General features: G+C 45.3%; 1 protein-coding gene across 3 annotated transcripts in view; it reads right to left on the reverse strand.

Moving 5' to 3' along the window:
- The window catches only part of GNPTAB (N-acetylglucosamine-1-phosphate transferase subunits alpha and beta), an 84,791-nt gene extending 61,224 nt beyond the window's left edge, over positions 1-23,567 (reverse strand). Inside the window, exon 1 of one of the 3 annotated variants that reach the window (XM_042247144.1) lies at positions 23,454-23,567. Coding sequence is in view for 1 of the 3 variants with exons in the window: in XM_027967669.2 (XP_027823470.1) it covers positions 23,387-23,503 (117 nt within the window). In the remaining 2 variants the exon portion in view is untranslated. Of the gene's footprint in view, positions 1-14,393 lie in introns of all 3 variants that reach the window. The other 2 variants (XM_027967669.2, XM_060413132.1) reach the window with 2 other exon arrangements.
- Positions 23,568-23,800: the final 233 nt, after the last annotated feature.

Consider the following 23,800-nt stretch of genomic DNA (forward strand, 5'->3'; position numbering starts at 1 on the left):
TGCTGAGATTTAATCAACCCAAGTCTGTAGCCCATGTTCCCGTTTAGCTTGGCCCAGGCTCTCTCAGCGTTGCGAGCTGTCACCCGGCTGCCCCACCGATGCTTATTTACACAGAGCCAGCTTTGTCAAATACACCATGAATGTGGTCATTTTACCAGTTGAAACTGGTATGTTTACCATCCCTAACCCAATGGCCCAAAACTGTTTCCCTAGCATGTTTATAAACCACCACAAGTCACATAATAAAAGTTGTGTTTCTCCTTAACATTTGTAGAATGTCTAATAGTCCTTTAGCTGGTTTTTGCCCACAAATGCTAGAATTTTCAGTTGGTAAAACTTCCTTCAGTTTTAAAACTGGTGCACACTTTGGCTGATGACTTTGATGGTCCCGGAAGAGGACTGAATGCACGTGTGCGGTAGGATCACAGAGAATGAAGTGAGAGCTCTGTAATCCTTTGGGGGGTTCCCAGTTAAGGAAAGGAAGAAGGGGGACCTCCCCGGTGGTCCAGTGGCTGAGACTCTGAGCTCCCAATACAGAGGAACTGGTTCGATCCCTGGTCAAGGGAACTAGATCCCACATGCCATGATTAAAGATCCCAAATGCAGCAACTAAGGCTCAGTGCACCCAAATAAATACATAAAAATAAACCTTTTTTTTTTTTAAAGGGGAGGAGGAAAGTAATTATTAAGAAGGGAACTGGTATACAGTGCAAGGATCCTAAGATTTACAATCAGAAGACATGAGTTTAAATCTGGCATTTAATAATAAAATCCAGGGCACTTCTCCACTTTCAACTGTTTCTTCTGTAGAATGAGGATATCAACAGCACCTAGTCCACAAGACTGTTTTGATGAAACATGCAAATCCAACAGAGCTGTACAATACCCCTGCCAACTGCTCGCAGGTCTCTTAGAGACAGCGTTTACATGCCACATACAGTATAAGCTGTTCACTTGTTTAAATGTCTGTCTACACCTCTGTGAGCAACTCAAATCCTGGAACTGGATCTCTCTCTTGTTTTTAGTCCCACAACCCTGCACAGTGCCTGGCACAAAATCAATAAACCTTTCTAGAATGAGTGATTATGGCTACTAGTTTTATAAGGCAAAACACCTTAGAACAGCTTACCGCTCCATGGTTTCCCATCAGAACCTCCTGCTTTCAGATCCAGTGTCAGAGAGTCAAGGTAAAAGCTAAAGGCTGGAAGTGCAGACAGGACAGCACACAAGGCTGCAAAACTCTCTCCATTAAAACACGTGTCCCCTCCTCAGCGTCTGAAGTGTAGAAATGTGACATCCGATCTTATAAAACTCAAGATGCTGAGACTTTCCAATCTCAAGCAGCAAGAACTCTAAGCAACTCTGACAGAGATCTTCATACACTGATAATCACATCAGAAGTTTATAATATTCCTAAATTACAAGCTCTTCACAGTTTCTGAGAACCAAATATACTTTGCATTAAGAGGCGCTAAATGAGAGGCCAAGATAACCTAAGAGATATTCTAAGTTCTATTTTTTTTTTTTTCCACTAATCCACCTTCTCCTGTGATACCAATCAGAAAGTCAAATCTGCTCATCACCCAGCAGCGTTTTCTAATCACATTTGATGAAACATGCTCATTTTCCTGCCTCAGTCCATTAGAGCTTCTCTGACAGAATACTACAGACTGGGTGGCTCATAAGCAACAACAATTTCTCACGGTTCTGGAGACTGGGAAGACCAAGGTTAAGGTGCTGGCAGATTGTTGTTTGGTGAGGGCCTGCTTCCTGGTCCATGGATGGCCGTCTTCATGCTCTGTCACCTCACATGTTGGAAGGGGCAAGGGAGCTCTCTAGGGCTTGTTTTAAAAGGGCACTAATCCCACACATAGGGGCTCCACCCTCATGACTTAATCACCAAAGTCCTCACCTCCTAATACCATCACACTGGGAATAAAGTTTCAGCTTGCAGATTTTGGGAGGATACAGTCAATTCATCTCATTTCTCAACACAAAGTGGCTAAAACAAGAGATTAACCCATTTAATATTAGGCACTGAATGGTTATTAAAATAACTGGAGTGGTTTTAATAACTGGAGTAGTTTCCCTTTTTCACATACTGGAAATGATCCAAACCCAAGATGCATGACCACTATTTACTCAAACATTAATTAAATTCAAAGATACTTTCCTAAACCACTTCTACCTTTTGTGAATTCTTCACATAATTAGACACACAACACACATTTGTTGATCATTTTAAAAGGCACAAAATGGGAACCAGGGCTCTGTTCTCAGGGAGCAGACATCCTGTTAAGGATTAATCATTGACTTGCATGAAATGATTTATGAATATTTACTGTTCAGCTTTTAAATGAACACAGGTGAAAATAGATTACTGTTGGAGAAAAGGAATAATCAAGGACAGGGTTCAACATAATAGCTTAACAAAATCTCTCTCCTTTTCCTGGGAGAGAAGGCTGAGATTTTTAAGGGACTAAAGGAGCAAAGAGAGGGAACTCCCTGGTAGTCCAATGGTCAGGACTTAGCTTTCAATGCCAAGGGGCTGGGTTCAACTCCCTGGTCAGGGAACTAAGAACAGAAAAAAAAAAAAAAGAAGCAAAGAGAAAGGGCTGCCACTGAGGGGAAAGGAGACAAAATAATACAGGAACTTGTATTAAAACACAGAATTAAGTCTTTGCGTGTCCCAGGTGGTCCAATGGTTAAGAATCCTTCCTGGAATGCAGGGGACGTGGCTTTGATCTCTGGTTGGAGAACTAAGATCCCATATACCATGGGACTTGGCCCGTGCACCTCAAATAGAGTCCAGGTGCTGCAGGAAGATCCTGCATGCCACAACAAAGCCTGGACACAGTCAAATAAATAAGAAGATCCACTATTTAAAAAGTAAATAAAACACAGAATTAAGAATGTTAAACCTTTGACAGTACACTTTATTATAAAAAGTTTTATCTAAATAGCAGAAAATAATCTCTTCAACTGCACTTGAATAAAAGTAAAAGGGGGGGAAAAATACCAAAGATGGTTTCAGGAGTATTCAAACCAACTTCCTGGGGACATATATGCAGGTTCACTTGTCTTATAGTTCAGAGGTTACAGGATCACAGAATTGTTCATGGGGGACTTTAAACCCAGTGCCCTGCTAGCATGTCCTGGCAAACAGTTACTCTACCTAGGAGTTTAGACCTGCACTGTCCAAAAACTGGTATCCCCGCTGGCCACGCACAGTTATTTAAGTTAAGACTAAGTTGAATTTAAAACTCAGCACATTAGTCACACTAGACATACTTCAGGTGCCCACCAGCCACAGGTAGTCAATGGCTACTGTACTGGACAGCTCACGATTACTGACTATTTCCACAGGGCACAAAGTTCTCTTGGACAGCATTGCAGCTATTCATTCCTTAAAGATTAAGTTCTGGTCACAAAAGGAGGCCTGGACCTCAGCCTCCAGTTTTGTGATTTTAGACAAGACACTTACAGCCCTGTAAGTTTCAAATGTAAAATTAAAACAATAATCCCTTATCCCAAAAGGTGTTGTTATAAAAAAATCAAGTGAGCTGATATAAATTCATCTATTCCAATAACTACAAAGTACTAAAGGAAATATAAGGTATTAAGACAATGAAAGAACACTGAACATATTTAGTCCTTCAAGGGTCTCACAGCCTATTAGGGAGACAAATATTAAACAATTACAATATATCATGTGAAAAATATACCCAAAGTAAACATAAAAGTGTAGCTGAACCTGGTAAATATTTCCATTATAACAAGAAGTCAAAATTAGTCAAACTAAGTTTTACCTCTTTATTCTGGTAAAATTTAATTGTCCTAAAAAAGTTTAGTAAAATGAGACAAGTTTTACAAAATATCTGCTTGTGGTGCTTATTGCAACTTACCTCCACCGACAACTGAATTTTAATCTCATACTGCTACTTGGATAAAAACATTTTTTAAAATTAACCAAGCAGAGTTCTCTTTTTATGAGTTTGCTTTGCAGAGAAGTCATAAATTAGTCAAGAAGAATGTTATATATTTTTAAATAGCTGTAAAGTCATTTTAAAAAACCCTTTCCTGAGGGGCAATTAGCAATATGATTCAAAGGACCAAGAAACGCTCGTATCTTTTGTTCTGGCTAATTCCACTTCTAGAAATACATGCCAGGAAAAAAAACACAGGTGTACCCAAAGACTGCTGTATAAATATGACAATCACTATTACTTGTATAAATAAAACCTGAAGATAGTTTTAAAAATTAAATTAAATAGGTAATTGGGTAAGTAAATTAAGGTACAGTCACACAAATATTACAAAGCTATTAAAAATTATGCAGGTTTTAAACTGCTAAAAATTAGTAACTTAATTCAGTCAATGAGCGGATATTATGTGGCATCATTCCAAATTCTGACACACAGCAACAACCAAAACAAAAGGTCTTCCATTATGAAACATACAGACCAGTTAAATGGTAAAATGTTTGATAAAATATTATGTGGAAAACAACAACCAAAACTATCATCCTGGAACAGAACCTCAGCAAAATAGGAGAGTGGCAACTCCAATCTCTCATCCCCTCAGAAACACTGAAAAACAAGCAGAAACTCCAGAACAAAAAAAGACAGATACTGCATGAAATACCCATTATATGAAATGTCCAGAATAGGCAAATCCATAAAGACAGGAGGTGACTAAAGGTTACCAGGGCCCAAGGGGAGAATACAGAGTTACTACTTGGGGTGAGGGATACCTTTTGCAAACAGACAATGGTAACAATTACTCAACAAAGTAAATGTAATTAATGCCCTGGAGCTGTTGATACACTTAAAAATTATTAAAATGGGACTTCCCTGGTGGTTCAGTGGCTAAGACTCCAGACTCCCAATACAGGTAGCTTGTGTGATCCCTGCTCAGGGAACTAGATCTACTATAACTAAGACCCCGTGCAGCCAAATAAATAATTTTAAAAATCATTAAAACACAAATTTTGTTGTTTGTATTTTACCACACGATTTTGGAAATCACTACAATACTCCTCCCAAAGGAGTAATAAAGCAACATTATGAACAATTCTATGATCACAGATTTGATAAATTAGATGAAATGGACCAAATACTTAAAAGATACAATCTACCAAAGCTCAAACAAGGAGAAATATATAATCTGAATAGCCTCTATTTATCACATAATTTGAATCAATAAGTAATAACATTCCAAATCAGAAGGCAACAGGCCCAGATGGGTTCACTGGTGAATTCTACCAAACATTTAAGGAAGAAGTGACACCAATTCTCTACAATTTCTTCCAGAAAAACAGAACCAGAGTGAATACCTTCTAACTCATTCTATAAGGAAAACTACGAACTGATAACTTTCAAGAATATAGATTTGAAAATCTGTTATGAAATAAAATCTAACAATGCAGGAAAAGAATCATATAATATAACCAAGTGGGATTTATTCTGGATACATGTTTTTGAATGCTGGTTCAACATTTAAAAATCAATTAACGTAATCCATCATATTCACAGGCAAAAGAAGAAAAATCTTATGATCCTATCAATAGATATAGGAAGAGTATTTGACAAAATTCAAAACCCATTTTTTATTTAAAATAAATAAAAACCTCAGCAAATTAGAAATAGAAGGAAACTTCTTCAACTAGGGTATTTCCAGGTGAAATTAGACTAGTAAAGCAGCTTGCCCTCCTTCCTAATGTAGATGAACCTCATCTAATCAGTTGATGGCCTAAATAGAACGAAAAAGCTGAGTATGAGAGACTATCCTCTGATCTGAGTGCACTGAGCCATAACACAGTCTTCCTGCCTTCGAACTTAAACTGAAACATCAGCTCTCCCTGGGTCTCTGTGCAGCCAGCTTTCAGGTAGGAACTATACCACTGGCTTCTCTGGTTCCTGGGTCTTTTGGACTTGGACTGGAGCTACATCCCTGGCTCTCCTGGGTCTCCAGTTTTGCTAATGCAGATCCTGGAGAGCTGTCAGCCTCCACAATCCTGTGAGTCAATTCCATATAATAAGTCTATTTCCATACACACACACACATGCCCACGAGCATGCACATACATATATACATACATCCTACTGGGTTCATTTCTCTGAGGAACCCTAATATATTACATATCAACTAATATCAACTAAACCTATATATTTTCCGCTAAGGTTCACTTTTGACACTGATCACTCAGGGCACCTTTCCATGTTTAGATACTAGGAGAAAAGAATCTCTCTGCATTCCACCTCTTAGTGCCAGGCTCTATTCCAGGGACTGAGGATACAGTGGTGAATAAGACAGAAACCCCACTCCCACAGAGCTTACATACTAAAGAGGGGTGAAAGAGAGATGAGATATTAAATACACACATAAACATTTTCAGGCTGGAACTAAGTACTATTTTAAAAAAGAAGAATATGGGACTATAAACAGCAGTGACCTAGGAAAAGAGGCTGCTCTAGGCTGGGTGGTGGGGAAGACCCATCCAGGAAGGAGTTCCTGAGCTGAGACATGTGGAACAGGGGGGTCTGTGGACAGAGCTCCACAGGCTGACAACAGTGCCAAGCTCCTAAGAGGGACACAAATCTGATGTGTTCAAGGAACAAAAGACGGTGAATGCCCCATTCTGCGTCTCAATCTCAGGTAGGTTTGGGAGTATCTGCCTGGTTTTTGTGCTTTCCCACTGCCCTGAGAAGAACATGCCCAGGCTGGCCCGCTCGTCCCAGGAGGATGAAAGATACGTCGAGCAGAGCCAACCAAGCCCAACCCAGAGGAGCCAACTCCCCTCCGATCTGCACATCCCAGAGAAGGAATAATTTTTCATTTTAAGCCAGGGACTGGGATCTCCCTCTTGGTCCGGTGGTTAATAATCCACCTGCCAACACAGGGGACAGAGGTTCAATCCCACATGCCTTGGGGCAACTGAGCCTGTGTGCCACAAACACCAGAGCCCACTGGCCCTAGAGCCTGTGCTCCTCAATAAGAGACGCCACCGCAACAAGAAGCCTGTGCACCGCAATGGAGTAGCCCCTGCTCACCTCAACTAGAGAAGAGTTTGTGCGCAGCAACAAAGACCCAGTGCAGCCAAAAATAAATAAATAATTTTAAAAGTCAACATGCAAAGCCTGCTGACTCTGCACACCACCCCCAGCACACCCAGTGTGGCAGGATCTCCGGGATCCCTATTACACCCCACAGTTTCCAGCTCCCAGCTCTCGGCCTGCCTGCAATTCACCATCCGTGTTACCCCAGAACAACCGTTCTAAACACAGATCTGACTCATGGCTCTCTTGCTTAAAACCGTTTGAATGGTCTCCATTTTCTTCGGGAGGAATCCAAATTCTTTGGAGTCACTCTACAGGCAAGTCCTAAACCAGCCACCGCCTGCCTCTCCAGCATCACTCCTGGGTACACTCTGGCCCTTCAGAACTGTCGTGGTCCAGGAGCAGGTTGGAAAAGAATTTCCAGACGTGAGACAGAAGAGGAGGGAAATAAAGTTTATTAGAGTGGGAGATGCTGTTAGAACAGTGGGCCAGCTCAAGCAAGAACTGACGTTGAACAGGGGTCCTTAGTCCACTTTTATACCCAGGTACAAGGAGTGGGATAGGGATCTTGCGGGTCATTTGCTGATTGGATGAGGCACATATACTAGGTGGGGGGTGGAAGAATAAGGCAAATATCTTCTCCCTATGGGGTAGGAGGGGAGACAGGTTACACTGCTCAGGAGAACCTGAAATCCATTAGTAATTACCACATGGGGGAGGGAAGGATGATAAGGGTCTGGTTTTTCCATTCCTGCATTCCAAGACCCTCCTTGGTTTTATCTGCTCTTTCATCCTTGGGTCACCACAAGAACCACTTCTGTTCTAGAAGGTGAGAGTTACATCTCACCCCACACCTTCACACCCAGGGCTTCCTTCACTTACAAGGGGGCTGGGGAGTAGCAAGGGGGCTCCCCTTTCTTCCCTCAGCCATCTCCTTCACAATCAAGCTCAGATGAAAAACTTCCCCTGACATCCAGGCCTAGCTCTTTGACTTAAATTTATCACAATGCATCTTAAGTTTGTTTGTTTGGCCTGACTGGACAGTTAGTTCCTCAACAGCAAAAAATAAAAGTAACCATCTTTGTGCCTTTAGGCAGTACAGTACCGAGCCCAGGGTGAGTACCTCCACTGATCTCTGCTGAGTGAATGGACTCAGGAAAATTTGGTAATGAAACTTTATCCAGTTTAGAATTAGTCAAGAAACAGAAATGAAGTTAATGGAAAGAGGTAATGAAGGGGGGAGAAACTAAAACCTAAAAGAAGAAACAATTTTAGGAAGCAATTTTAAAGGGCGCAACACAGTTTTTAGTCCGATCACAGAATTCGTTTTGTCTGATCACAGAATCACACCCTCCCCCAGCCCAGGGGTGACTTAGATGTAACATTTCTGAAAGATCATTTTTTCCCTTGCTTCATTTAGTGTATGTATGAATCACACACAGGCTGACTAACCACCTGCTAAAGATACTGCCATGTGGATCACGAGACTGAAGTCATCTAAAGATGGCAAGGACTTAAAAAGATATATTATGAATATACTTAACTGATCACAGCTACACTTGTTTGTTACATTTCATAAGGAACTAGAATACCATCTGTTACTGTAAAGTACAGGCTGTATTAGATTAATATGACACTTGCCCCCTATGGTTCCATATCACCCACTATAAAGCATACTCGGGTAAAGAGATCACTTGAACTTCTCTACTCTGTCTCTAAGAAGAGATTAATATACTCTTCAGTGTGACCTTGGACGTCAGCTCAGAAGGTAGGTCCCCTGCTGTCTTACCGAGAGCATTGTAGTCAAGGGAACAACCGTGCTAGGATGTGGCACTTGGCATTTAATTAGCATTGACTGAGCACCCTGCACCAGGCCCTATGCAAGATGCCTCGTATACTTGAGGCATCTCTTTTAAACCACCTTTCCTCACAGGCTCCATCACAATCAGCGAGCAAAAATAAATACTTGTAAATATTCATCCAATCAATATTCACCGAGTACCTATAGTTAGGGTGTGGGAGGACAAATGAACTTGTCTGTCTTGCTTAGTTATATCCCAAGATACCAGTGGAGTGTCTGGCACATAATGAAACATAAAGGCCAGATGATTCTGCCTCCCAAATCTCTCAAATCTGTCCATTCCTCTCTGTCTGCCCTCCACCAGCCTAGTCCAAGGCCCCTGACTGACTGCCCTGCAGCCATTCTTGTTCCCTCTAACTCAGGCTCTCCCAGCTTCAGCACTACGACATTTAGGGCCTGACAACTCTTTGCTGTGGGGGTTGTCCTGTCCATTACAGGATGCTGGGCAGGACCCCAGGCAGCATCCCTGGCCTCCACTCCTTAGATGCCAGTGCACAGTAAGTAACCTTGAATGGTATCTACCAAGGGCTGGCAATAGGGCACCACCCACTGCACCAACCTAGATCACACTTCCTCTTGCTCTCCAGCTTCATGGGCCTTCGCTAACTTCAAGACCTTTGTGCTGTTTCCAAGGCGGGGCACAACCAATGTTTGGGGCTGGACCATCTTTGCTTGGGGTGAGGGGAGGGTTGGGGGAGGCTGCCCTGTGCATTGTGGAGCGTTAGCAACATCTCTAGCCTCTACTTGCTAAATGTCCTGGTCAGGACAACCCAAAATACCTCCAGACTTTGCCAAATGCCTCAGAGGGTCAGGGTGAGGCAGCAACATCACTCCCAGCTGAGAACCAATGGCCTAGAGCATACTTGCTCGCCTCGGTCCTCTGCCTCCGTAATTCTGACCCTTCTGAGTTCCAATGACATCAAGAAAGCCTCTCCTGACCCAGCCACTACAGGGTAGGTTCTCCTAAGGGTCTCTCTCACAACACTCTCCCCTTCTAGCATTTTTCACAATTGTAAATAAATCACATTTAATGTCTTACTGCACAACCAGGATATAAACTCCTTGTCTGCAGGAACCTGGGGGCTTTGTTCATTGCTCTATGCCCAGGGGCCTGGCACTGTGCTACAACAGAAATCTTCCTAACTAAATGATTTAAGTGCTTTGCTGGGGCACAGGAATTCCAAAATAAGAAAAGATAACATCTTTGAGTCCAGAACGCTGAGTGCAGAGACGGCAAATAAGTTTCATCTCCTGGGCAAGTTCAGTCAATTGATACTCACACTGAGAAGTTGTACATCTAAACATGTTTCTTCTAAGGCACCAGAATACCAGATACCATATTCCCAAGTGATGTGCAGGACCAAGATTCAAAGTTCCCTAAGGAGGTGGTTGAAAAGTCATCCGAATCATGGCAGCAAGGTTCAGAGGACAGCTTTCAGAAGCTGCTGGCATTCTGTTAATCCTGCTCCACCTCATCTAACGAACAGGCATAGAAACCTCTTTACCATAGGCTCAATTAGGGTCACCAAAGGTGGCCACCTCCAGTTCATGCAGCTGTGTGGCTGCAACATTTGCCTCACATCTGAGATCAGAAAGTGAAAGCTGCTCAGTCGTGTCCGACTCAGTGCGACCCCACAAACCATACAGTCCATGGAATTCTCCAGGCCAGAATACTGGAGTGGGTAGCCTTTCCCTTCTCCAGGGCATCTTCCCAACCCAGGGATCGAACCCAGGTTTCCCGCATTGCAGGCAGATTCTTTACCAACTGAGCTATCAGGGAAGCCCCTTCAGAGATCAGAAAGGGCTACCTCAAAATATGGCACCTTGGCTAACTGAGTACTTCAAGCTGAAGGAAGCTGAGAAACAGCAGATAAAAAGGATTTTATGACCCTCCCCTGAAGCAGATCATAAAACTTTCCTTGAGAGGGACCCTCTCTACACAGGAAGGAGAAACTCTTATCTCCAAAGACAGATGGATGCTACAAGGAATCTGAGTAACAGTCCACGTGTCTCAGAGCTCATACCCTTTTTTGTCCTATCGCATTTTCCCACTACTCTCTGCTGCTGCTGCTGCTAAGTCACGTCAGTCATGTCCGACTCTGTGCGACCCCATAGACGGCAGCCCACCAGGCTCCCCCGTCCCTGGGATTCTCCAGGCAAGAACACTGGAGTGGGTTGCCATTTCCTTCTCCAATGCATGAAAGTGGAAAGTGAAAGTGAGGTCGCTCAGTCGTATCCGACTCTTAGCGACCCCATGGACTGCAGCCTATCAGGCTCCTCCATCCATGGGATTTTCCAGGCAAGGAGTGGGGTGCCATTGCCTTCGCCACCGCTACTCTCTACTCTTCATCAAACCTAGCATTACATCAGTCGGGTTTAACTGCTTCTTCAGTCTTCATTTCCTTATGAAGGCTGCAGTGTCATGTAAACCTTACCTAAAATAAATGTGTATGCTTTCTCTTGCTGATCTGCCTTTTGTTACAGGACTGAGAACTGAGGAAAGGAGAGGAAAAAGGTATCTTTCCTCTCTTACAAAGGATGAAGGTCTCTCGTGCAAGAGACATGAGCCGTGTACAAGAGAATACTGCGGAGGGTCACTTTAGACCAGATCTGCGGTCCACTAGAGCAGCAGGCTCTGAGATAAGGCCACAGTGTTGCCAGACTCCTGGGGCTGAGGAAGGAGCAAGCAACGAGCCCAAAGAAAAGGACATTAGCTCTCAGCAGAATAAAAGCAAGTGACCGTGCTCAGGGTGGGGTCTCTAAAGTACGCCTTTGAAAGCACTTGGAAGAGAATGAGCTTTGACACCAGCAAATCCCAAAGCAACACCACCTGTTTAGGAAAGGCTTTCCGGCCCTCATTTCCTGTCCTTCATCCCAGTCCTCTAACCCAGAAACAGGTTCCTGGACAGAAAGAGAGAAACAACCCACCATGGCCAAACTGCCTTCTTCAGTCATTGGCTTTCTACCTGGAGCAGGCCTGGGCCAGGGAGGCAAGAAGCTTCAACAGGCTCAAAGGTTTGTCTGGACATGTGACTGCAGGCTTTTAATGCTGACCTAACACTATGTTTTGTCACCTGAAGCAACCACAGGACTTTTTCTTACTTAAGAGTGAGAGAAGAGCAGGCTGAGTTAGGCCCACCAGAGGTCTCATCCAGGGGCAGGGGCAGAGCTAACCCTACAGCAAAGGGCAAGTGGGCGATAAAGATACCCACTGGCTGTGCTCACCAACACGACAGTCACAGTCAGGAGCCCCCAGCGACACAGAACTATTCTTTTCCCAGTGGAATTCCACCTTCTCATCACAGATCTTCAGGAGATGGGCCCCCACTTCACAGGAGGAATCAGATGGGTCAAAAAGCAATCTCTTCCTTCTCCCAAGGTATCTGTTAGGGGTGGCTCTATGATCCAACTGAGGTCAATTCCTGGAAAGGTTTGTCGAGGTCTTGGAGCAAGTTCTTCCTGGAAGCATGCAACCAGGCCTGGTAGCAAGGCACTGGAGATGTGGAGCTGCTGCGGAAGAAGCCAACTCTGACTCCATGTTGGAAAGTGTTTCTTTGACTTGCTTTTGGTTGCTGCTGTTATTATAATCATAAAGGCCTGTCTCAAAGGACCCTGCCCCTAGGCCTGGCTGTTAAAGTGCCTTTGTTCAACTCATAAAGAGATAAATCTGACCCCACCCACCTGTGAATGGCCACAAAAAGAGAAGAGATTAACACATCCCTTTCCATAGCCTGGCCCTTCCTTGAGATGTTTTGCAAGACTGAAGACCCTTTCCACTTCACTTCCTCGCTGCCTCTCCCTCTCTATTCTGACTTTTGACTTCAGTTCCCCATTGCTTCTCTCTCTCTGGCTCCGTGAAAGAACCCGCAACCAGACCCCAACAAGATAGTTATTTTGCATCTGCCATCTTCTCAGTCGGCCGGCTTTCCAAATTAAGTCGTATTCCGTGCCTCAACAGCTTGTCTCTCAGATTCACTGGCCTATCATGTGGTGAGCAGAGCAAGCCTGAACTTGGTAACAGAGTCTCAAGCATCAGGTGGGGGTCTGAAACATGACAACCCCGCCCAAGAGAAGACAGCCAAGGAGCAAAGCCTGGGGAGACCCAGCATTAAAGCCTGAGAAAGAACAGTGAGTGGAGGAGAACGGGAGGTGGCGGGAGGGGGGGCCGGGAGGCGGGGTGGAGGAGGGTGGTCTTCTTGAAGAACGAGGGAGTGAACATTTCTATATGCAGGGGGTGACGGATGCTGCAAAAAGGTTGGGTTAAGTTTTTCTCTCTTAATTTCCTACTTAATTTCATTAATAAGGTCAACACTATTTAGACCTCAAGAGTAAGTCAAGCTGAATACAACTATTGCCCATTAAAAATATATATTGAATCGTTACTACAAGATGATGAGGGCACACTTGCACTGTGTTTAACAAAACTCCACATTAATATGCCCACCCAAGAATACAAGTTTCACAGATAATAACAACATGATATTAAAAACGAAAAACATGGTAATTTAACAACATGACATTAAAAATGAAAAACGGAAACAACCACTTTCACATCTTCCAGAACAAGGTAAAGGGCTAAAGGCCCTCACATTCACAGGGTCAATGTGTCCATGTCAAGGCCAGGGAAAGGGCATGGGCTTTGTCTCAGCCAGTCTAGGACATCAGCTGCTCTGGCCCTTTTTTGATAGCAGCCTCCTAATTTCCCTCTGGGGAGCCCCTCTCACTTCACCTGGTTTAGTTGAAACTGACAGTCCCACCTATAACCGGAGCTCCAGAGACGATCCAGGTGGTTAACAAGGGCACAAGGGGACACATTCCCCGGCTAGGCAGGCCGTCCTGGGTCTAGCTGGCACTGATGAGGAAGGTTACTAAATTGGAAGACTAGCTGCTGGAGTTGCTGCCAGCAACCTTGGCTCCCATACGGGGAAGGCCTGTCAGAACTAGACTCACTAAACCCTGCAGAGCAGGAACAAAGAGTGCTGATGATAACATTCGAGCACCTCGATCTGATCCTGCCAGAAGTTTCACCCTATATTTTTCAATCACAAAAATTTTTTTTTAATAATTTTTTCCTAACCCAGGTCTGAGGTGGGATTCTCTCACTTGCAACCAAGTGCTGCTGCCTAATAACAGTGACAATTTTAAACCCCTAACAATTCAAGAAGAAAAGGCTCCCACCTCCTTGTAACAGTCTCAACTTCCCCTAGAATGTTTCGACCCATAATTCTCTTCCCCTTCTCTGATTTTCTAAGCCATTGTTGTGTACCTACTCAGGCTTTCAATTACCTGCTCTCTTGTATTGTTACTCATAGGTGTATCATGGCCTCATCTCAACCTGACAAAGATGGCCAAGGATGAGCTGTACAAAATTCTTCATATCTGACAGTATCTTCCACCATGTAGGGTACAACTTGATCAATCATGTCTGAGAATCAGGCAAGTACAGACTAGCTGCATCAGAATAGAAAACTTACCTTTACTGGAAATGAGCTTCAAGAGATGTTGGTTAAGGTCACCTCAATTCATTCATTCACCCATCAAGCATTTATTTGGCACCTACTGGGAACCGAGCACATTTGAGGTGCTAAGAATACAGCAGGGAAAAATGACAAGGTCTCTGCTCTGACAGCAAGAGTATGTATCTCTTCCAAACCACACCCCCACTCCAAAAGATACCATTTAAAGAGGCTCAGTATGGGAATTCCTTGGCCATCCAGTGTTAGGATTCTGTTTCGCTGCCAAGCACAGATTCAATCCCTGGTCAGGGAACTAAGATCCTGCAACCCTTGTGGCATGGCCAAAAAAAAGGCTCAATGCAGCCACTGGCATTTTTTCTGTAGCTCAAACTCCATTACATTATAATTCATGCTTCCCCATGTGAAACATCCAATAAGTGTAAATTCACAGAACACTAAAGAAAAAATGCGGGTGTCAGAAATCCAGTCTAGAAATTTTAAACCGTTTTTAATAACGAAAGTCTTCTCCACCCCCAAAAGGAATCTACACAAAGCAATATCACTGAGGGTCAGTTTATGGTGGAGCTAGAAGCAGGCCAGAGGCTGCCTCCCAGTTCTCAGGCCAGGTTCCTGTAACTTCCCCTACTTCTTGCCTTTGGCAAAGAACACAATCAAAATGTATCTGTTTAATGAGGGAGCTAATCAAATACAAACATAACTAATTTCTTTCTTGAAACTAAGCCAGTATAAGAAACTGGAGTTGGACCCAGTTTTCAGTCTTCTTTTTCACTCAACAGTATCTAACTAATTCAAAATGATAAGAAGGCAGGTGAGCAAAAGAGAAGGAGAGAGGCCAGGGAAAAGTTATTGCCCCACACGGGCAGATTCTATCTGAACTTGTCTGACTTGCTCACTGAAGTTCATTTTCAGATACTTCTTTGTTTCCACACTTAGGAATACATCACTCCCTCAGACACGTAAAGGAAGTGATATATTCTATACACATGCATGCACACTGATACTCACATACCCAGAGGTGATCTACAACCCTTTATTCACAATCTGAAAATCCAAAGAGCTCTCAACACTGTAGATCTTTATTTGGCAGCAAAACCTGACCTGACCTCATTTGGTGGCAAAACCTGACCTAAACTGACTTGAAGTTATTTATAGTCTTTATTTTCCTCACTGACTGTGAATACTCACACGTTTCATTCTAAAAGATACTGAGGTCATTCAGCAGAATTTTCAGGTATGGGATTGTGGATTTGCATATAAAATGTACTAAATAATAATGATGACCCTGAAATAACATCTTTTACTTCAAAAGCAAGTGTTAAAGTCTACACAGGGACTTCCCCGGTGGTCCGGTGGTTAAGACTCTGCACTTCCGCTGCAGGAGGCACAGGTTTGATCCCTGGCCGGGGAACTAAGATCCCACATGCCCCCTGCTGCTGCTAAGTCGCTTCAGTCGTGCCCGACTCTGTGCGACCCCAGAGATGGCAGCCCACCAGGGTCCCCTGTCCCTAGGATTCTCCAGGCAAGAACACTGGACTCATGTCCATCGAGTCAGTGATGCCATCCAGCCATCTCATCCTCTGTCGTCCCCTTCTCCTCCTGCCCCCAATCCCTCCCAGCATCAGAGTCGTTTCCAATGAGTCAGCTCTTCGCATGAGGTGGCCAGAGTACTGGAGTTTCATTATTAAGTTGGTAATATTAACTGTACTGGCTTTCTAGGTGGCTCAGTGGTAAAGAATCTGCCAAGCAGGAGAGGTGGTTTTGATCCCTAGGTTGGGACTATCTCCTGCAGAAGGAAATGGTAACCGACACCACTCTCCTTGCTTGGGAAATCCTATGGACAGAGGAGCCTGGTGGGCTACAGTCCAAGGGGTCACAGAGTCACGACTGAGAGACTAAACCACCACCACCATTAACTGTATTACGAGCGTATTCTACTTCAAAGATCTGTTTCAAATTAAGTACTAAGGGCCTAAGATAGTTGGTGACAATAAAAACAGCAGCTGTAGTTCTACCACTTAATGAGAGCCTGTCATGTGCCAGGAACTGAAAGGTCTTTTGCAGACATGACTTATTTGATCCTCACTATTCCCAGGTGGCGCTAGTGGTAAAGAACCTGACCTGCCTGCCAATGCAGGACAAGGAAGAGATCAGGGGTTCGATCCTCAGTCAGGGAGATCCCTGGAAAAGGGCATGGGAACCCACTCCAGGCAGTATGCATGCTTGGAGAATCCTGTGGACAGAGGAGCCTGGCAGGCTACAGTCCATGGGGTCACAAAGAGTCAGACATGACTGAAGCAACCTAGCACGCATGCATGAACTCTATGAAGAAAGTAATTCTGCCTCCTTTTTAAAGATGAGGAAGCTGAAGATTGGAAAGGTTAAGTATCCTTTTGAAGATCATACAAGCGATAGCACAGGCTATTTGAGAAACTATAGACACAAGCTTAAGAGTTCCAAACTTTAAGATCTGTGGCCATTTCTAGACTTTCTTTTGGTAAATAAATAACCAGGTGTGGAACACACAAAATTTAAAACTTAAAAGCACTCAGGCCAAAATAATCTTGATAGGGCCCACATGGGGTCTCATTGATAAGATGGCTAGTTATGTCGACCTTGCAAACAAAGAATAAAATCACAATGATCTGTGTTCAGTTCAGTTCAGTTCAGGAGTAGCCATCATAGTCAACAAGAGTCCAAAATGCAGTACTTGGATGCAATCTCAAAAACGACAGAATGATCTCTGTTCATTTCCAAGGCAAACCATTCAATATCATGGTAATCCAAGTCTATGCCCCGACCAGTAACGCTGAAGAAGCTGAAGTTGAAAGGTTCTATGAAGACTTACAAGACCTTTTAGAACTAACAGCCAAAAAACGATGATCTGTGAGACTCACCAAATTGCCCAAATGGCATCCTATTATCTCACTGGCGCTTATCTTCTCAAAGCTGCAAGACCACCAGATTCCAGACCTCTGGATATGTGACCATCCCTTCAGAGACTTTTTCATTGGTGGGGTATAAGAAAGACTCTGTCAGAAAGGGAGCACGCTGGTTCTCCTTAAGAGCAGGTCACCCTCTCTTTTCCCGCTAATAAATTTCCTTTTCTTACCTGACTGCTCGGCTTGCTCTCTGTTTCTCTGCACTCACCTTACATTCTGGTGCCAGAACCCAGGAGGGAAGATCCACTGCAACTGGGTGGTCCCCTCCCTTGGACCTTGCCGAGAAACTGAGAGGAGCTCCTGGACGGGACTCTCCACTTGCCTTGCTGGGCGGACATACACGCACCGGCCCACATTTCATCCATCGGTTACAAGGGTGAGTGAAATCCCATTCCCTTGGATCCTCTCTCTCGCCTCTTTTCCAAGCCCCAGCGCTAGGCTGGAGGATCCCCACAGCCCTCGTGCCCTCGGCCTTGCACCCCATCTGACTTTGAAATAGGGGACGCCCACTTCAAAGCAGACTATTATTACTCTCTGAGAAAAGTCCTGAGAAGGGGGACGCCTTTTCTCTCCGACCTTTCTCCTTGCTTTCTCTTGGCCTTGTCTAACCTCCCTATTCGGCCGCAATGGGAAATTCTCAATCCCCCCCTCAAAATCTACTCCTCTAGGATGCCTACTCCGAAACCTAAAAGCTTCGGGCTTCCAAGGGGAGACAAGACCAAAAAGACTTATTTACTATTCTAACACTGTTTGGCCAGAATACAGATTTGATAACAGGTCCCAATGGCCAGAAACGAACTCTTGATTATAATACTCTATGGGACCTCGGTAACTTCTGCTGCCGCAATGGCAAGTGGTTAGAAATCCCTTATGTTCAGTCTTGCTTTGCTCTTCGCTCTCGACCCTCTGTGAATTCTGTCCTGCTTCTCAAATACACCTAGCCCACTCTGGTGTCCTAATACAATGTCTCCTGATCCCTGTTCAGACTTTTCTTTTTCTTCCTTCAACCCTTCCGACCACAGCCCACCCCCTATCACTCCCAATCCCCTTGCAGCCGCTCCAGATCCAGTTCCACAACCTCCACCTTACTTCCCCTCCTCCTTCCCTCTTTCTCAAGCCACAGCTGCCAACCTCACTCCCTAGCCTGGGCCTGAGATAAGCTCTGAGACCTCAGCCCCACCCTCTACCCTGAGGGTCCCAAGGCTTTACCCCGACCTCCCTAGATCCCCTCCCACTACCCAGTGTGAACAACTTTAAAATAGGAAACTTTACCGCAGGACCCCACTCCTTCCCTTGCCTCCCCACTCTTCCCTTTAAGGGAAGTAGCTGGAGCAGAAAGCTTTGTTCGGGTTCACATCCCATTTTCCCTCACCAACCTATCTCAGATCACCAACCTATCTCAGATTGAAAAGCGTCTTGGCTCTTTCTCCTAAGGCCCGGATAATTATCTAAAAGAATTCAAGCTTCCTACCCAGTCTTATGACTTAACCTGGCATGATATTTGCATCATACTTCCCTCCACCCCTCTCCCAGAAGAGTATGGCAAGCCTCTCAGGGTCATGCTGATGAGATACACAGGACAGGTGGAGGCCCCTAAGCCTGTAGGGGCGACATCTGTTCCCCCAGAAGATCCCAACTGGGACTGTCAGGCAGGGAGACCTGGACAAGCAGCCCGTAATCACACGGTTGCTTGCCTCATTGTGTGCCTTCAAAAGGCAGGGCATAAAGCCATCACCTTTGATCAGCTCCAGGAAGTAACTCAAGGGCTAGATGAAAACCCAGCACAATTTCTAGCCAGGTTAATGGAAGCGCTACAAAAATATACAAAATTAGATCCCACTTCAGCAAGGGGCACCATTGTCCTTAACACCCATTTTATCTCTCAGTCATCCCCAGATATCTGAAAGAAACTAAAAAAGGCAGAAGGCCCTCAAACCCCTCAACAAGACCTTTTAAATTTAGCCTTTAAGATTTTCAATAATCGGAAGAACAGGCAAAGCTAGAGAAGCCCCAACAAGATCAGGCCAAATACCACCTTTTAGCCACTGCCCTACATGGCTCCAAGCCTCCATCAACCAACAAAGAAAGGAAGCCACCTGGGCCCTGCTTCAAATGTGGCAAAGAAGGCCACTGGGCCCACTCATTCCTAAAGCCAAGGCCCCCTCCAGGTCCATGTCCCAGCTGTGGCATAAAGGGACACTGGAAGGTCGACTGCCCAAATCCCCCTCCAGGGATCCAGACATCCCCTCCTGGTTCTGAGCAGGAGTCCTCTGACCCAGCTCTGCCCAGCCTTCTCGGACTCTCCACTTTAGACTGAAGGGCCCCAGGCCCCGACTCTCATCACCTCTACAGAGCCCAGGGTAACTCGTAAACAGTGGCAGGTAAGCCAATCTCCTTTCTCATTGACATGGGGTCCACTTAGTCTCCTATGCCTGCCTATTCCGGAAAAACCAAGGTCTCTCAGGTCTCTGTTACGGGGGTTGACAGTTTAATATCTACACCACAAATAACCAAGCCTCTACCTTGCACACTTCAAGATAATCCATTTTCCCATTCTTTTCTCATACTCCCAAAATGCCCCACTCCTATTCTTGGGAGAGACCCTCTCTCAAAATTCTGATTTTGATCTAGCCTGGTTACTGCTCTGATCTAGCCTGGTTACTGCTCCTTAACACCCACCACTTCTGACATTCGTCTGTAACAGGCTCCTTTCTATTTTTCCAGACAAAACTCTATGAACAATTCTTACCCCCCAACTAGGAACTATACTGCCACACCTCTGTAATCACACTTCACATCTCTCCTTCCCTTCAGACTGATCTGTCTATCAAGTCTCAGGAACTGCAGACATTCGCTTACTTTCTCTCCCTTCTGCATCCGGTGTAAATACTCCTCTTGTAGGGGCTACACTGGTGAATTCACTGTCAGTTTCGGAGACTACTAACAATTGCCCAGAAAGACTCCCTTTTGCTATTGATTTCAGCTGTTGTCTTCTTACTCCTGGGATATTTTTCTTATGTCGAACCACTACTTACGTCTTCCCACTAACTGGACAGGAACATGCACCCTGGTATATCTGGCCCCAGATATTTCTATTGCTCCTAACAATAAGACCCTTCCTATCCCACTAACTCATAACTGACCCAGACGGGCAATTCAATTCATTCCTCTATTAATTGGTTTAGGAATAGCCGCTGGGATTGGGACAGGGACTGCAGGACACACAACCTCTTTTAATTACTATCAAAGCCTTTCTAAAGACCTCACTGACAGCCTAGAAGAAATAGTTAACAGCCTTATCACTATCCAAAACCAGCTAGATTCCCTGGTAGCCATGGTCCTCCAAAACAGAAGAGGATTAGACCTCCTCACAGCAGAAAAACGAGGCCTATGCCTATTTTTGGACTTCCCTGGAGGCTCAGACGGTAAAGCGTCTGTCTACAATGTGGGAGACCTGGGTTCGATCCCTGAGTCGGGAAGATCCTTTGGAGAAGAAAATGGCAATCCACTCCAGTACTAATGCCTGGAAAATCCCATGGACAGAGGAGCCTAGTAGGCTATAGTCCATGGGGTCACAAAGAGTCAGACATGACTGAGTGACTTCACTCACTATGCCTATTTTTGGAGGAAGCCTGCTGTTTCTCCACCAATAAATCAGGTGTTGTAAAAGAAGCAGCAAGAAATCTGACAAACAGGGCCTCGAGAATATGCCAACACTTCAGTAATTCATGGGAAAACTGGGTAAGCAATCGGAATTGGATGCCCTGGGTCCTACCTTTTCTAGGCCCTCTCCTACTTACCCTTATTCTAACTTTCAGCCCATGTTTAATGCATCTTTTTTCAAAATTTCTTCAGGACCACTTACAAGCCTTCACCAACTATCCACGAACTACGACCCCACAGAAATCCCCTTGACCCGCATTCCAGCCTTTTCTTACCTTACCCCCAGGAAGCCCCTGTCCCTCAGGAAGCAGTTACAGATGACTGACCTTCAGCCCTTATCCTAAATCAAAAGGCTGGAATGATAGGGCCTACATGGGGTCTCATTGATAAGATGGCTCTTTATGTCGACCTTGCAAACAAAGGATAAAATCACAGTGATCTGTGGGACTAACCAAACTGCCCAAATGGCATCCCGTTATCTCACTGGCGCTTATCTTCTCAAAGCTGCAAGACCACCAGATTCCAGACCTCCGGCTACGTGACCATCCCTCAGACTTTTTCATTGGTGGGGTATAAGGACTCTGTCAGAAAGGGAGAATGCTGGTTTTCCTTAAGTGCCAGTCACCCTCTCTTTTCCTGCTAATAAATTTCCTTTTCTTGCCTGACTGCCCAACTCGCTCTCTTTTTCTCTGCACTTGCCTTACAAATCTTCTATCAGCAATAGGACATAACCAGGTACACATATCATCACTGTATTAAAGTGTAATACATGAAACAAAATAGGAACAGCAGGTGGTATAATATTAAGTACATATTTCACACTTAGAGGTCTGGGTCGCTTTCTCAATCCTTACTTAATAAGACTTATTTTCATCAGCCCCTAGACCAAGAACTACTAAAACTGGAAACTTGAAAATTGTCCCATATAATTTATTCATTCATCAGACAAATATTTAGACTGTATACTCTGGCATTACCTGACACAGCACCTGGTCACAGTGGTTAAAGACAGCGCCCTCTCTTATGGAGCCCAGAATCCATCATGAGTCGACTTCATGCTGGAAATGTATATATATTCTGTGTACATAGCAAATGTATAATGTGGGATTTCTGAACAGCACTCTGTTCATTTTATAACGTTTTGCAACCTCTTACCCACCCACTCACCCCCCAAAATACATATATATATTAAAACAAAGAGATGGATTTATAACAACCTGAAAACACAACTGTCTTCCAGTTGCTACGGCCACATTTTAAAATGAGGTGTTCTCTAAAATCACATCCAGGTACACTTTCAGTTCTCACCTACTCCTAGTCTCCTACACATTTGTTTACTACGAAGAATACCATATTGGATGGTCAATTGTGAAATAACTATGCAACCTCAACCAAAGGGCTGTTTCACTCAAGAAAATGTTTAAAGTCCATATCCAGAGGGGCACAAAAGCTATTAAACCTGGGTGTTTCCATCTGCCAAACCTGTTGCTTGGACCCTCTGGGGTTTACAGTCATCCCGAGTTACTCTAAGCATTATCAACTATGAGCAGATTAGGAAAGGTTGGGCTAGTGCGATCCGGAATCTAAGTTATTAGCATATCCCATGACCTGAAGGCTTGTGCTGGTTCCCAAGAGATCGGGCGCTGGAGTCCAAGATGGTTAAGGGCGTCACGGTCACATGAAGGGGCCCTGGCCTCAGCTATCTCATTATAGAGAAGAGCAGGAGCTGTCAGGGGCGCTCCCACACCAGTGTATGTACACCTACCAGTACAGCCTCTAATAAGAGAGCAAAAATGTAAGGAAAAAAAACAAAAACAACAAAACCTTTCACATGTAAGTCCTTTAAATATGGGGCCAGTACACTCTGCCCATAGCAAATTCTCGGGCCAAGAAAACACCCCTCTTGGACAAAGTTTTGACATCCGGGAAGAAACGGGATTAAGAATATAAAGCGCCTCTGTAAAGGGAAAAGGTTACAAGGGAGACACTAGAGGAGGAAGCCGCAGGAGGGGCAAGGACTGAGAATTCGGTGAAATTTAGGAACTCTGGGTCCCGGGAGGGGGGCTGCGTGCACAACAAGGCCTTAGGGAGAAAGTCAAATGACTCGGGGACCCTGCTGAAGGCACCTGGAGGGAAAAGGATTCCGCAGAAGGAGCGCGGATCTCCCAAACCGTCGGGAGGCGAGATCTGGACCCCAGATGCTGAAGCCGCAGCCCGGAGAGGAGCTGTCTGAGTTGGCGGCGCCCCCGAGGGAAGGGCAGGCGCTGGGCTCATCTCTGTGTCTGCAGGGAGGATGGGGAGGCAAGAGTGCAGCGCGCCGGGGCCGGGACACCGCGCGGTCTTGCCAGTCCAGGGAGCCCTGGCAAGGGCTCCCGCACCGCTACTCACCTCTCCGAACTGGAAGGCGGAGACGATGGTGACAACGACGCCCACGAAACAGACGTAGAGCCCATACCTGTGGGACAGGCAGGTATAGGTCTGTCTCTGCAAGAGCTTGAGCAGCATCACCCCGGCCGCCGCCACGCCGCGCCGCGCCCGGGGAGTCGGAGACGCCGCCGCTGCCGCCTCAAAGAGCCGCCATTCCGCGGCCCCCGCAGGGCCGCCGCGCTCAGGTCACAGCCTCCGGCCGCCGCGCATTGCCGCTCCGGGGACCGACGCCCGCTCGGCTCCACGCCGCGGCCGCCGCTTCCGGGAGCCAGGAACCCACGCCCTCCTAGCGGCGAAGGCGGTCGCGCGGCCCCCAAGGCAGCCGGCGCCGCCCCAGTCTAGCAGGGCTAGAGACGGCGGCGACGGCGGCGGCGG

The sequence above is a fragment of the Ovis aries genome, chromosome 3, assembly GCF_016772045.2.
Source record: "Ovis aries strain OAR_USU_Benz2616 breed Rambouillet chromosome 3, ARS-UI_Ramb_v3.0, whole genome shotgun sequence".
Taxonomy (NCBI): domain Eukaryota; kingdom Metazoa; phylum Chordata; class Mammalia; order Artiodactyla; family Bovidae; genus Ovis; species Ovis aries.